This window comes from Pseudonaja textilis, chromosome 8 (assembly GCF_049901715.1).
Source record: "Pseudonaja textilis isolate UNSWEBS1 chromosome 8, rPseTex1.2, whole genome shotgun sequence".
Lineage (NCBI taxonomy): Eukaryota > Metazoa > Chordata > Lepidosauria > Squamata > Elapidae > Pseudonaja > Pseudonaja textilis.
In genome coordinates, this window is record NC_141997.1 from 50,520,839 (window position 1) to 50,535,627 (window position 14,789).

The 14,789-nt window shown below is 41.1% G+C and overlaps 1 protein-coding gene across 2 annotated transcripts in view; it reads left to right on the forward strand.

Moving 5' to 3' along the window:
* The window catches only part of AKAP11 (A-kinase anchoring protein 11), a 44,789-nt gene that overhangs the window by 4,835 nt on the left and 25,165 nt on the right, over positions 1–14,789 (forward strand). For both annotated transcript variants that reach the window (XM_026705340.2, XM_026705341.2), the window contains exons 2-4: positions 11,833–12,009; positions 12,720–12,819; positions 14,202–14,312. In XM_026705340.2, the coding sequence (XP_026561125.2) occupies positions 12,760–12,819; positions 14,202–14,312 (171 nt within the window). In that variant the 5' untranslated portion in view covers positions 11,833–12,009; positions 12,720–12,759. The remainder of the gene's footprint in view (positions 1–11,832; positions 12,010–12,719; positions 12,820–14,201; positions 14,313–14,789) is intronic.

Below are 14,789 nucleotides of genomic sequence, written 5' to 3' on the forward strand. Positions count from 1 at the left end.
TACTTTGGTCGCTGTTGTAAATGTGATGTGATTGAAAGTCACAGAAATTGAGAGTAGAATAAGCCTTACAGAGCTCAACTGCCACTAAAGGTAGCAACATCCACTCAAGAAGGGGAATACGAAATATATTAAATGTTTACTTAGAATTTAGTACATATACGTGCAAACACTTTGCATGGAATTGTGTGCAAAGCAAAAGGAAGGCCGGAGGGATTGCTTTGAAAAGCGAAACGCTTGCAAGCCGACCTCACTTACCCAAACCTTCGTGGAAACTGTACGTATTTGCGTCAAAATGTGCCCCAGATTGCAAAATTCCTACAGTCATTTTGATACTTTGCCATACCTATTGCATTCTTGGCTCACAAAATTGCAAATACCGCTCTGCTCTGCACAATAATACTTAAAATAAAAAACAAACCTTGTGGGTTAAAAAAATAGAGGAAATAACAGAAGGCTGGCATGCACCGAAAAAGAGGCTATCATTATTTTTAATTTAGCCATGATTACTCACTCTGTTTTTTTTTTCCCTGTTGTAAGTCGAGGATTATCTGGTAATTTTGAAAACAAATGAAAAGGGGGTTGGCTGGTGAGGCCTTTTAATGTATTTGAAAAATAATGTGCATGTCAAGAATAGCCGGCTTGAGTCCTAGGAATAGCCACTAGGGAGGAAGAAAATAAAACCCTCAAAAATGCAAATATCCACCAGCTTTCTGCAATCTTATGCTGAAGATTATCGCAGTTTAATCCCTTCTGATAACCCTGCACTCAGTAAGGTTGGGTTGCACGATTATCCTGATATTGCAGACGATAGATTTTATTCTGTTGTGGGTCATCTAAGGTTGTGTTTCTTAGCAAATCGCAACGGAGTTCGACAATGACAAGCGGTATTGGTCTTTGTTTAGATTGGGGCTGAAATGCTGCAACTTCGGGCTTTGTTTTCCACCGGCAATTTACTCCTACGTGCCCCTGTGCTACCAACACAGGAGTGCACGAGTTAACGACCTGTAGTTGCTGCCTGTAAGGCTTGTGTTTTGTGTGTGCTGCAATCAGTTGTTTGAGAACTTCACCACATCTCAAGATCTGGTGATGTTGATCTTTGATGCAGGGCGTCTTAATATTTCAGGGGTTTTGTTCAATATTGCCTTTTATTGGCATAAAAACTTATCCACACTAACAAGTCAAAAGCCTGATGGATCTGCAAAACCCTTTGAAGCAAGGAGAGGTTGCAATAATACTGGTATTAAAAAACAACTCCAGCTTGACTGAAATGTTGTATATAGGTAGCTTGGTCTAGTGGTTAAAGCACCAGGCTAGAAAGCAGGAGGCTGGGAGTTCAAGTTCTGCCTTAGCTCGGTGATTTTAGGCCAATCAACTAGTTCTAACTTAGCTATAAAAACAGGATGGGTAACTTTGAACCGATCACCAGGAGATGGTGAGTTCTAGTCCCACCTTAGGTATGAAAGTCACATGGGTGACTTTGAGCCAATTGCCATCTGACTGTGAATTCTAGTTCCACCTTAGATATGAAAGTCACATGGGTGACTTTGAGCCAATCGCCAGCTGACTGTGAATTCTAGTTCCACCTTAGGTATGAAAGTCACATCGGTGACTTTGAGCCAATCAACAGCTGACTGTGAATTCTAGTTCCACCTTAGATATGAAAGCCGCATGGGTGACTTTGAGCCAATCGCCAGCTGACTGTGAATTCTAGTTCCACCTTAGATATGAAAGTCACATGGGTGACTTTAAGCCAATCGCCAGCTGACTGTGAATTCTAGTTCCACCTTAGATATGAAAGCCGCATGGGTGACTTTGAGCCAATCGCCAGCTGACTGTGAATTCTAGTTCCACCTTAGATATGAAAGTCACATGGGTGACTTTAAGCCAATCGCCAGCTGACTGTGAATTCTAGTTCCACCTTAGATATGAAAGTCACATGGGTGACTTTAAGCCAATCGTCAGCTGACTGTGCCTTCTAGTTCCACGTATGAAAGTCGCATGGGTGACTGGGCCAATCATCAGGAGTCAGTAAATTCTAGTCCCACTTTATGAAGCCAGCTGGGTGACTTTGAACCAGCTGACTGTGAATTCTAGTCCCACCTTAGATATGAAAGTTGCATGAGTAACTTTGGGTTAATCACTAGGAGTCAGTAAGTTCTAGTTCCACCTTCACCATGAAAGCCAGCTAGGTGATTTTGAATCAATCACCACGAGACTGAGAATTCTAGTCCCACCTTAAGCTATGAAAGCCAGCCGGATGGCTTTGAACCACTTGACTGTGAGTTCAAGTCCCACCTTAGGTATGAAAGTCGGATGGGTGACTTTGAGCCAATAACCAGGAGACAGTGAGTTCTAGACCCACTTTAGGCATGAAAGCCAGTTGAGTAATTTTTGGGGCAGTTACTTTCTCTGTCAACTCACAGGGTGGTGGTTATAGGGAAAATGGGAGGAAGGAAGAAGGTGTGTTAGATGGGTTCGCCACCTTGAGTTATTTGTTGAAATAACGAAGGTCGGATAGAAACAAACAAACAAAAGGTCATATGAAGATAAGTTAGATAAATAACTGACATTTTGGTGGTGTAAATTGCTATAGCTGTGAGATCTTTGTCAGAGTCAGATTGTGTTTTGTGGGTCAAAGTTCAATTCAACAATGGCAAACTATTTCACACACACACATGCACACACACCATCATCATCACTCCCTTGTGAGGTGGTGTCTGGACAGCTGAATGGAGCTGAGTGTTTACTGACCGGATGCCCTTCCTGTCACCAGGGCAGAGTTTTGTTCAGATATATTCTCCATGTGCCCAGAGATAGAGAAATATCTGCTTCTACCTAGGATTGAACTCTCAGCCTGCTGATTCTGAGGCAACAGCTCCACCTCTGGCTACCGCACCTCCACTCCCCCACATACATACATATTTACAAACACATATGTGCATATGTATTTAACAAATGATTCATATATCAACCTGAAAAAATAGGTTGTTCAATTGTTAACTTTGATTTAACAAACTTCATCCCATTTTTTTACACAGTGAAAAAAATCTCATTTTTTTTAACACAAGTAGCATCTTAATAGTTTTTAAAAAGCATGTTTTAGGGCCTGGATGTTAATAATATCAAACCTCCCCCCCTCTTCCTATCGGACAGTCTCAGTTATCTTTTACTCAGGAAGTCAGCATAATAAATCGGCGGTCTAATTTCATCTCCCTGGGAAATGTGAGAAGAGGAGAACCTCCGCGGAATTATAATTGTGTTTTTCAAGTCTTAGGAAAATGGAAACCTCCAGCTGATATTCCTTTCCCGTCAGATCATGCGGTCCGATTATAACTAGGTATTTCCAAACAGGAACTGGCACCGCTGTGTGGCTGTTGAGCACGGTGTCGATTGCGGGTTAGGATAAGTTGTGTTTTGAAGAAGGACTGTAGTCATTTACTCACTCTCTGCTCTGAGCCGATTTAATGGAGGAATTCAGATTTTAGTTGCAAATTCGGTGAGTAGGTGTGGATTGCAACCTTCCAAAAAAAATAAAAATAAAATAAAATGCATAGCACTAATTTGAATTATAATATAAAATAACCACCATCTATTAATGATTGTTGATAATTTCTCGCTTTTGAAGAGTGAGATAGCAGGCCTTTTATACCAGGACGTGGCGACAGACTGGATAAACTATAATTAAATTCTTTTAATGACTTGTTTGTTTTCTAACTAGGTAATTGTATGTGTGTGTGTGTGTGTTCCAAAGGAAACTCCCTCCTTCTGAAGTTGTGTGCAGTTTTCTTTGTGCACTGTCTGAGGACACACGATGCACCTATTTCAATTGTTTATCAATACCTGTTATTATTTATTTGTCAAATTGTGCTGCAATTAGTTGTTTGGATGGATGGATGGATACTAATACATATTTTTGTAGGTACACAATTAATATGTATGAATTGTGGGTTTTTTTTAAACCCCACAAGGAATATCAGCTGACGAGAAACAGTTGGGTTCAGACCTTCCTGTGTTGTGAGGAGAGCTGTGGAAGATTATTTTTATTTATGATTATGGTTGCAAGGTTGTTGGACGTGTAAAAATGAAATACATTCTGAAATACCCACAGAGTGAAGGAAGGAATGGTTGGTGAAGATGACACAGCTACCGTAGCAGAGGGAGTGAAATTAGGTTGTTTGATTAGAGGAAGATCAACAATTGCATTTTTCTAGGAAAACTTTATGGACTTTTTGTTGAAAAAAAAGAGAAAAATGAACCAGTGGGTTTGAAGTTTAGAAGGTTAGCTTATGAAAAGAAGGAAATTATGATGTAACCAGAAAATGAGAGGATAAAATATGAATGCATTTATAACCACTGTCAAAAAGACTAGAACCATCCTTCTTTCTTTCCCTCCTTCTTTCCTTCCTTCCTTCCTTCCTTCCTTCCTTCCTTCCTTCCTTCCTTCCTTCCTTCCTTCCTCTTTCTCTCTCCCTTCTCCCACTTTCCCCTTCTTCCTTCTTCCCTCCCTCTCTCCCTCCCTCCTTCCTTTCTTCCTTCCCTCAGTCCCTCTTTCCTTCCTTCCCTTCCCCCTCTCCTCCCCACTCCCTCCCTCTCTCCCTTCTTCCCTCTTCCATCCCCCTCCTTCCCTTCCTCCCTTCTTTCCTCCCTCTCCCCCTCTCTCACTTCATCCCTCCCTCCCCTCCTTTCTTCTTCCTTCCCTTCCTTCCTTCTTCCCTCCATCCCTCTCCTTCCTCCCTTTTTCCTCCCTTTCTCCCTCTCTCCCCCCTCCCTCCCCTCCTCTCCCTCCCTTCCCCTCCTCCTTCCTTCTTCCCTCCCTCTCCTCCCTCTCTCTCCTTTCTTCCCTCCCCCCTCCTTCTTTCTTCCCTCCCCTCCTCCCCTTCCTTCCCTCCCTCCCTCTCACTTCTCTCTCTCTCTCTCTCTCCTTCCTTTCCTTCCATCTCTCCCTTCCTTCCTTCTTCCCTCTCTCCCTCCCTCTTTTGTTCTTTTATTTTTTTCTCCTCATTTTATAGTTTTTAGCTTTTTTAAAAAAAAAGGAAACCACCTAATTAGATTCCTCAATGCATCGCAAGCAAGGTTGCCTCTGGTTGCAGAAGGTTGCAGAAACTTCCTTTATTGCTAGAAAATGATTGACCAGGATTAGACAATCTTTTCTGTCCTGCCTTTCTGAGCATTTCCACACCCACTGTAAAGAGATGGGATTAATATTTGGTTGCAATTTATTTCTCAGCCATGCATTCTCATTTAATGGAGCCTCTGGAGAAATACCTCACAACAATGAGTGCGCAATAAGTATTCTCCAGTTTCTTTTTAAGACCAAGTTGGTGAATGCTGTACCAGATTTGCTGATCACAACAGAGGTTCTGGAGAACCGGTAGCGGAAATTTTGAGTAGTTCTGAGAACCGGCAAATCCCACCTCTGACTGGAGATTTTACAATATCCTTCCCCTGCCGTGCCCACCAAGCCAGGCCCACAGAACCGGTAGTAAAATAATTTGAATCCCACCACTGGATTACAAGTTCCAGACTGATAAAGGTACTTTTATCAGTCCTGAATCTCCCTGCATTGAGTTTTAAGAGGTAAATTCATGTTTTTCTATCCTGAAAGTGGGAGAAAGTGCAGGAAATAAAAGAGGAAAAGGGAAAAAAAGATACTTTAAAAAGTGACTTCTGATCTTTATAGCAGTTATAATCAGATCTAATATCACTTTTCTTCCTCTAAGATTTTCTGACGCTTTTAAGTGTTTGCTGGCCTCTTGCTGTCCAGAAATGTGTATTTTTATTAGCTTCCTAGTATTGCAATATTAATAAATAGTTTTAAGTTTAGATGCAGCATGTGGTGTACAATAGAGCATATCAGGAAAATAATGCTGTGATATAAATGAATTGGAAACAGATTTTTTCCTTTCATATTAGCTTTTTTCTCTCTAGAATTTTGCAAAAAAAAAATGGAAGAAAACAGTGGTATTTTCTGACCAATTGGACAAAATAAAAGGAGATTTTTGCCATTAATTAACCTATTTGGAATTTTTAAAAAGAACATTTATTGCATAGTTTTGTTTCTAGGCTGACCTTAAGCTTCACTTAGATCAGCAACTTTTCGATTATGTGGACTTCAGTTCCCAGAATTCCCTAGGTAACAACATAGAAAAACAGAAAGGGAGTAATTATTACAATAGATTGGCAGGAGCTAAAAGCATGTAATTATAGTGCTATTTTGCATAAGATTAAAACCGTATTTAAGTAAGAGCAGCATCTTCTCAAAATTATCATTGCAGGGTAGGAAGGTTATATTTTAAATTCTCCCCCCCCTAAAATTCTAATTTTCTTCAGTGGAACGTGACTTGAGTTTTGGCAACAATTTTTTTCCTGCATTTATGTAGGATTATAGAGCCTATTTATTATAGTCAATGTCCAACAAGTTAACCATAATGTAAAGAATAATGTAACAAAGCCCATGAAATCATGATGTTGGAAGAGAAAACATAAACCTTGCCTGGGACTTAAGTGACTTACGATTGTGTCTCACACTTATGACTGTTGCAGCATCCCCAGGGTCACGTGATCAAAATCTAGAGGAATCACGCAATTCAGATTAAGAATCTGGAGTAGATTGTGCCCAAGTACAAGTTAGTTAGTTAGTTAGTTAGTTAGTTAGTTAGTTAGTTAGTTAGTTAGATAGATAGATTTGATAGATATAGATACAGATATAGCTATAGATAGATTGATAGAGATATAGATGATAGAGATAGAGATAAATATATAGATTTGATAGATATAGATAGATATATAGGTAGAGATAGATGATAGATAGATAGATAGATAGATAGATAGATAGATAGATAGATAGATAGATAGATAGATAGATTATTAGATATGGATATAAATATATGGATAGATAGGTAGATAGATAGATAGATATGGATAGATACAGATATAGCTATAGATAGATTGATAGAGATATAGATGATAGAGATAGGTATAGATAGATATATAGATTTGATAGATATAGATAGATATATAGGTAGATAGAGATAGATGATAGAGATAGATATATAGATGGATAGATAGATAATATAGAGATATAAATTAATAGATATGGATATAAATATAGATAGATAGATAGATAGATAGATAGATAGATAGATAGATAGATTTGATAGATAAATTTGATATAGATAGATACAGATATAGCTATAGATAGATTGATAGAGATATAGATGATAGAGATAGATATAGATATGTAGATTTGATAGATATAGACAGATATATAGGGAGATAGAGATAGATGATAGAGATAGAGATAGATATATAGATGGATATATATATAGAGAGAGAGATATAAATTAATAGATATAGATATAAATATATAGATAGAGAAATAGAGAGATTTATAGATAGATATAGATGTATAGATAGATACAGATAGATACAGATAGATATAGATGTATAGATAGAGATAAATAGATATAATTGATTGATATAGAGAGATGTAGATACAGATACAGATCCGAAAGTCATATAACATTTGAGAAACTGATTTAATTAAAAAAAACAAACAAACTAGTTTTAAAACCAGTGGGTTTATATTCCTGCCGGTAAGGAATGCAGGTAGTCCTTGACTTAGCAACCATTTGTTTGCTTTGCTCCGCGGGAGGAGGAATAACAGTCTTGGGGGAAGTGACCTCGGAGTAGCCCGGTCTTTTAAGGCCACAAAATTGTTTTCTGAGAATCGGGCTGAAATCTATTCCAGAGAACAAGCGACCATTTCCTACATTAGCCGGAGATTTATGTCACTCTTGTCAGTGGGGTTCTGGAGGGCCCAACCCGCCAGAGAAACACAATTATGGCAATTTATGTGTCCCAACCGAGATGACGTTTACTCAAGCCAATTCAGGGTTTTTAATTCTTGGCGTTATCGTTATTGCTGTATTTGAGATGGGATGTCTTTGTTCTCCGACATAAAAATTGGGTTTCAGTCAACAGTACAGTTACCAAAGAAAAGTGGTTTTTTTGTTTTACAAATTATACTGTCTTAAAAACTAGCATTTCCTTCCTTGGGGCTATCTTGAAGGATGTTATTTCCATTTTCCCAAGCAATAAATACCCTTCCTATATTACACGTTGCCCATTAGTAGCATTTATTTCTATTTATTTCTTGTTGCTGGAAACTTATTCCTTTTTCATGGCTGGGTTCTAACTTTCTAAGGAACACGGTGGCAGCTCAGTGGCTAAGATGCAGAGCTTGTTGACCAGAAAGGTCGGCAGGTTGGCGGTTCGAATCCCCAGCGCTGCGTATTGGAGTGAGCTCCCGCTCCTTGTCCCAGAAGCTTCTGCCAATCTAGCAGTTTGAAAGCATGTAAAACAAATGCAAGTAGAAAAATAGGGACCCGTTTGGTGGGAAGAGAACAGCATTCCGTGCCCTTTGGCGTTTAATCCTCCTGGCCACATGACCACGGAGACGTTTTCGGACAGCACTGGATCTTCGGCTTTGTAACAGAGATGAACACCGCCCCCTAGAGCTGGAAACGACTAGCACGGATGTGCGAGGGGAACCTGTACCTTTGCTTAACTTTCTATAGCAAAGGAGTTCAGAAATGTATCTGAAGGCTGTAAGCAACTAGGATTTCTTTCTCATCTCAACTTACAACGGCTCGCTTAGTGACTTTTTGAAATTACAACGACATTGAAACAAGTGACTTACGGCCGTTTTCCCACACTTACGACCGTTGCAACATCTCCGTGGTCCTGAGAGCAAAATTTGGATGCTCGGCAAGTGGTTCCTATTTATGACAGGGATTATGGTGTTGTTGTTTGCCGGCAGCCTGTGCTGACGATAGCAGAATCAGACAGTGGGGAAGAACGATTCAGGGGTGAGGAAAAAATCCCTCCGCCGCCGCGTCTCAGGCAAGGCCCCCCAGGACCACCCCATTGACTTGTACTCTCCGGTACAAGGGGCTCAATGGGGCCTTGCCCCAAACGCAGCGTTGGGAAAGGTGAGCAAACCAGAGCCGCTTTGCTCTCCTTTTCAAACATCCCACCGTCGCTCAAACGCAGATACTCTCCTTTCCCAATGCTGCGGTGGGATGTTTGAAAAGGAGAGCAAAGCCGCTCTGGTTTGCTCTCTGCGTTCGGGGCAAGGCCCTGCAGGATCACCCCATTGAGCCCCTTGCACCGGAGGCCCCTGCGCAAGCAAGTCCGGACGGAGCGGTGCACTAAGTCAATGGGGTGAGCCTGAGAGAGGGAAAGAGAGAAGGAAGAAGAGGAAGAGAAAAGGGACAGAAAGAAAATGGGACAAAGAAAGAGTGGGGCGGGGGAATGGAAGGAAGGGATAGAAAGAAAAAGAAAGAGGGAGGGAGGGAGGAGAAATATAATGAGATATCTATTCTAGTCCAATCACCTGCTCCAGCAGGGTTAGAAGGGAGCGTGTGCGTGTTTTTGTGTGTTCTCCTTGTAATTTACCAGTACATTTGGGTTCTGTCTTCTTCAGAATTGGCACTGTAATACATTGGGGAAAAGTAATTTTTTAGGGTGGAGATCTGGTCCAATGGATTCTGTTTAAAGCCTCAAGAAAACGTGAGAGCTTCCTGATAGTCTTGGCCATGTTTTGTCCACAAAACTTTTAATTAATAGAAGCCAAAGATGTTTCAATGTGCTGGCAAAGATGCTGGCAAAGATGTTTCAATGTGGAAAAAGGCCACTAAACGAGGCCTCATTTCAGTCTGATGTATCAGGTCTCTCTCTCTCTCTCTCCCCCTCCATCCCACTATTCCCCCCTTTTTCTATCTTTCCCTTTTCTCTTTCTTTTCTTCCTTCTCTTTTTCTCTCTCTTTTTTCTCTCTCTCTTTTCGTCTCTCAGGCTGATCCCATTGATTTGGTGCACCGCTCCACTCGGACTTGCTTGGGCAGGTCCCTCCAGTGCAGCAGGCTCAATGGGGTGGACCTGCGGGGCCGGCACCTAGAATGCGGCAGTGGCGGTGCATTTGAAAAGTAGAGCAAAGCCAGAGGTCGGTAATTTTTGCTGCCAAGAATCACAAAAACTTCTGGGCTGCGCACAAGAAGGGACACACACGTTAATGCAATTCAGCAACATAAAATAAATATAATAAATCAAATTAACAAGAATCGGCAAAGCATCTCTGATTAGATTCTATTCACTTCTAGAATCTAATCAGAGATGCTTTGCCGGTTCTAGTCCAATGACCTGCTCCAGCAGGGTTAGAAGGGAGTGTGTGTGCGTGTGGGTGTGTGTGCGCGCGTGCATGGGTGTCAAAACTCCAAAAACAGGCCAAGTAGTTCTGGGGAGGCCAGTCATAAATTAGAACACTTGCTAAGCAACTGGTCATTAAGTGAGGACCACTTGCATTTGGTTTGCCAGTCACCAAACCATGCCCACCCAGTCACGTGACCAGCAAGCCATGCCCACCCAGTCACATGACCAACAAGCCACACCCTCAAATTAGGCCACGCCCACAGAAATTTGAATCCCATCCCTGGGTGGAGGGCATTGTGGATGAGTTTGTAGCTCCGAGGGGTTGGTGGACTGAAAGAGTTTGGGAACCGCTGATCTAATCCATTTTAATTTGTTCTCTTTTCTAACCATTAATAAAATAAGTCCCATACCACGTAATATTTCATTTTTTCTTTTTCTTTAATTACCAGTATTAATCAATTCACCTCTGCACATTCCAATAGTTTCTCAATTACTTTTCCCCTCTATCGGTATCTTATCGCTTTTCTAATTCTGAGCAAATACAATTCTAGCTGCTGTTAATACTTGTAGGATTAAGCATGTTTTTTTTTCTTTATTGTAACCTTCGGGTACCATTCCTAATAAAAATATTTCAGGTTTCAAATCCATATGTTTTTTTTTATCGTTTTTTCCAACCATGTATTTTTGTCCAATATCTTTTAGCTTCTATACAAGACCACCACATATGGTAATATGTTCCCAGTGTTTGATGACACTTCCAGCATTTGGCTGATTTGCCTTTAAACATTTTAGCTAATTTTGCTGGTGCTAAGTGCCCTCTATAAAACAAAATGTCATGCCCTTGGTGGAGACTGACTCCGAGGGAGAGGAGGAACAGCCGACAGGCAGTGGAAGTGTGGCTCCAGAGGTTGTGGAGGAGGCTGGGGAAGGGCAGAGGCCGGCTGAGCAGTCAGGGGAGGACCCAGGCCCATCGCCTCTCCATCCTAGGGCACGCAGGGAGGAGAGGATAAAGGAGAGAGATGGTCTATGGGGGAGGAAAGGGCCTTGATCCTCTTCATGGGCTGCAGCTGTGACAACTGAATAAGAGGACGGACTTGTGTACGGGCGAACGCTGGAAACAAAGTGTGTAGATATCTCTAGTTTATGGTTCCCCTCTGAGTTTTGCATCCTTCCCAGTGTATGATTTGTAATCTGCGGACATCCTGCAGCCCTTATCTTGCCTGGTTTGTGTTGCTTTTTTTCTTCCTTCTTGTAATTGTTTGTGTGGGAGTTTTTTGTCTTCCGTCAAGGATATTTGGAGCTTAGAAGCAAAGTGAAGGAATAAAAGGGACTTCACTAAGTTTTTGTGACTGTTTGGTATCCCACCCTGGGTCATCACACATCTTGTATTAATTTTCTTTGCAGGCTGTCGATATTGTCAATTTATAATTTCTGTCCCACAGTTGTGAAAATATGTGAAGTCGACCCCTTGGATACAATACATTCAGTCTTGGTGAAATATTAAAAAAAAATGGGAAGTGTCACTTGTTAAAAAATACTTGGCTTCACGAAGTCCTATTTTCTTGGATTTCTGGTTGTGGTGTTCCTTGTCATTCCCACATGAAGTTGTTTCTTCTCTCAAGACCGCAGCATGTAGCGTGTCCAAGACCAGCGGCGACCTAGAAGGCTCTCATGGACCACGATGAAGGCAAATCCCAGCTCCTGATAAGGCAGAGGAGACCCGAGGGCTCCCTCACAGCATGGATCTCCCCGAAGAGAGTCTTGGATGTTGATGGCAACAAAAAAGCATTTGCGTTTGGGTAAGTGTCCTTGGCTGTTTTGGCGGCATGACGGGAGGGATGTACGGTGTGGGGAACTTTGACACTGAAGATCTTGAAATGTTGTCTTGAACTGAATAAAAACTTTCAGAGATGTAATAAAACTAGAATTTCAGGTGAGACCATTATTGTTTTCTTCCTTAGTAATTTTACTTTGCGGGATTTCAGAGTGCTTCTTAGTCCCAACCCTTAATTTGTGTTGTTGTTGTTTCTATTGTTGGTTTTTCTCCCACTCTTCCTCCTCTTCTCCTTCTTCATCTTCTCCTCCTCCTCCTCCTCCTCCTCCTCTTCCTCCTCCTCCCTCCTTTCCTCCTCCTCCTCCTCTCCTCCTCCTCCTCCTCTCCTCCTCCTCCTCCTCCTCCTCCTCCTTTTTCTTCTTTTTCTTTTTCTTTTCTTCTCCTCCTCCTCCTCCTCCTCCCTCCTTCCTTCTTCTTCTTCTTCTTCTTCTTCTTCTTCTTCTTCTTCTTCTTCTTCTTCTTCTTCTTCTTCTTCTTCTTCTTCTTCTTCTTCTTCTTCTTCTTCTTCCTCCTCCTCCTCCTCCTCCTCCTCCTTCCTCCTTCCTCCTCTTCTTCTTCCTCCTCTTCCTCTTCTTCTTCTTCCTCTTTCTCCTCCTTCTCATTTTTATTAACTTGAAATTGTGCATTGTAACCAGTGGTAGATTAATTACACAGCATAACCTGTTTTTATTTTAGGGATTTTTCAATTCATCCGTGCAAATAAAAATTTAAAAACATGGAGGGTCACATCAGGTTCCAAAGCTGCCAGAAGAATCCTAGAGGAGCAGTGAAAAAGGTAAAACCTTGGAGTTAATAATACTGATTTGGCTGAGCTACTATTTGATTGTTCTCGATAAAGCTTTTCTTTTTTCTGTACTCGGTTAAGAAAAGAAAGCTTCATACAATTTAGTAAGAAGGCTGCTATGCCAGGTTTAATAAGTCCCAGAGTCTGTAAATAAGCCTTGAAAAATAATTTTTTTAAAGATGGAGTCCATGCGTTGACCAAGTCCGTTCAGAGCCGGTGAGATGTTTTTTCTCTAGAAATTTGGAAACGATTTGGCCATTCCACAACCTCAACAACACTTGAATTTCTTTTTTTCTGGGTTTGAACATGAATAATTGTTCATGTTTTTCCTAGTGGAGTGAATTCTTGTCTCAAATGTCCTTGGATAACTCATCCAGCCTCTGCTGGAATGAGAAATTATAATAAATTTAATTAAATAAACCTTTCAAATCAGATCTTCTTCTCCCTCAACAAGCCCTCACTCTCCTAGCTTTGGGGGAGCCTTTAAAAAGATGGCTCTTCCCCCCAAATTCTTACGCTTATTTTGAATACCAGGAGGCTCAAAATCTTAAGACCTCGGGATAAAATACTAGTTTCTACACAATCCTGAGTTTTAAAAAAACAACTGCGACGTAAAGAAAACTTCACAGACTAGCTACAGGTGGTCCTCAACCTAGAACAACCACTGAGCCCATAATTTATGTCACTAAGTGAGAAATTTGTGAGGTGATTTTTGCCTCATTTTACGATTTTTCTTGCCACCGTTGTTAAGTGAATCCCTGCAGTGGAGTTAGTAACACGGTTCTTAAGTGAATCTGGTTTCCCCATTGACTTTTGGTCCCAAAAGGGGATGTGCGTTTACCACAACTGAGCCCCAAACTGAGCAAGACCGTTGTTAAGCGAGTTTTGCCTCATTCTGCAGCCTTTCTTGCCAATGTTCTTAAGTGAGTCACTTCAGTTGTTAAATTAGTAACACGGTTGATAAGTGAATCTGGCTTCCCCATTGACGTTACTTGTCCGAAGGTTGTAAAAAGAGGATTGTATTTACCACAAACAACCGCCAAGTTTTGGTTGCTAAGCGAGACCATTGTTAAGCGAGTTTTGCCTCATTTTGAGGCCTTTCTTAACACCGTTGTGAAGCCATTCCCCATAGTAGTTAAGTTAGTATAGGTTCTCCTGCTTGAGCAGGGGGCTGGACTAGAAGACCTCCAAGGTGCCTTCCAGCTTTTTTCTATTCTATAGTAACACATTTGTGAAATGAATTTGCCTTTCCCATCAACTTTGCTTGTCAGAAGGTCATAAAAAAATCACATTTACCAATCCCTCCCTCCCTCCCTTCCTTCCTCCCTCCCTTCGTTCCTTTGTTTTTCTCTCTCTCTCTCTTTCAAAAACAGGCCTTCGGCGAATCTTCCCTCTCTCCTACGACGCCATGGTTGCAAAGTCAAAAACCGTTGTGCCCCATATCAACAGAGGAGCTATCCAAAGAAGACGAACGTTTCAACGAGGTTTGGCGTCTCTTCAGTTTTTAAATTCATAATGATAATACAAAAAATACGATTTACGCGTAATAGGCCCTTCCAACCGCCTCCCACCTGTAATTAACTCTGTTGTTTTTGCTTCAGTCACGTTGGTCGATGGAGGTTTAAGTCCTGTTGTTTCCTCCCTTGCCATATCCACCTTGGATTGCTTATCTTTAAGAAGTGATGTTAACCTGCAGCTATTGCAATTTGTTGCTTGGCCCGTGACCTTGTGGTCGGTCTGTGACACTTGCAAGGGCTAAATTGATTAATGATATATAAAGGCATAGGATCTCTGTAATGGTAGCTAAATACTCTGATGATGTCAGCAGAGGCTGACAAAAGCTTAGGAAGTATAATAAATATGTTTTTAGTTCCGGAGATCGCAAGGTGTCTGTTTCTTCTCTTACAAGTATACCTGGAACTCGTATTTTTAGAATAATTTATAATATATAATGTATTTTT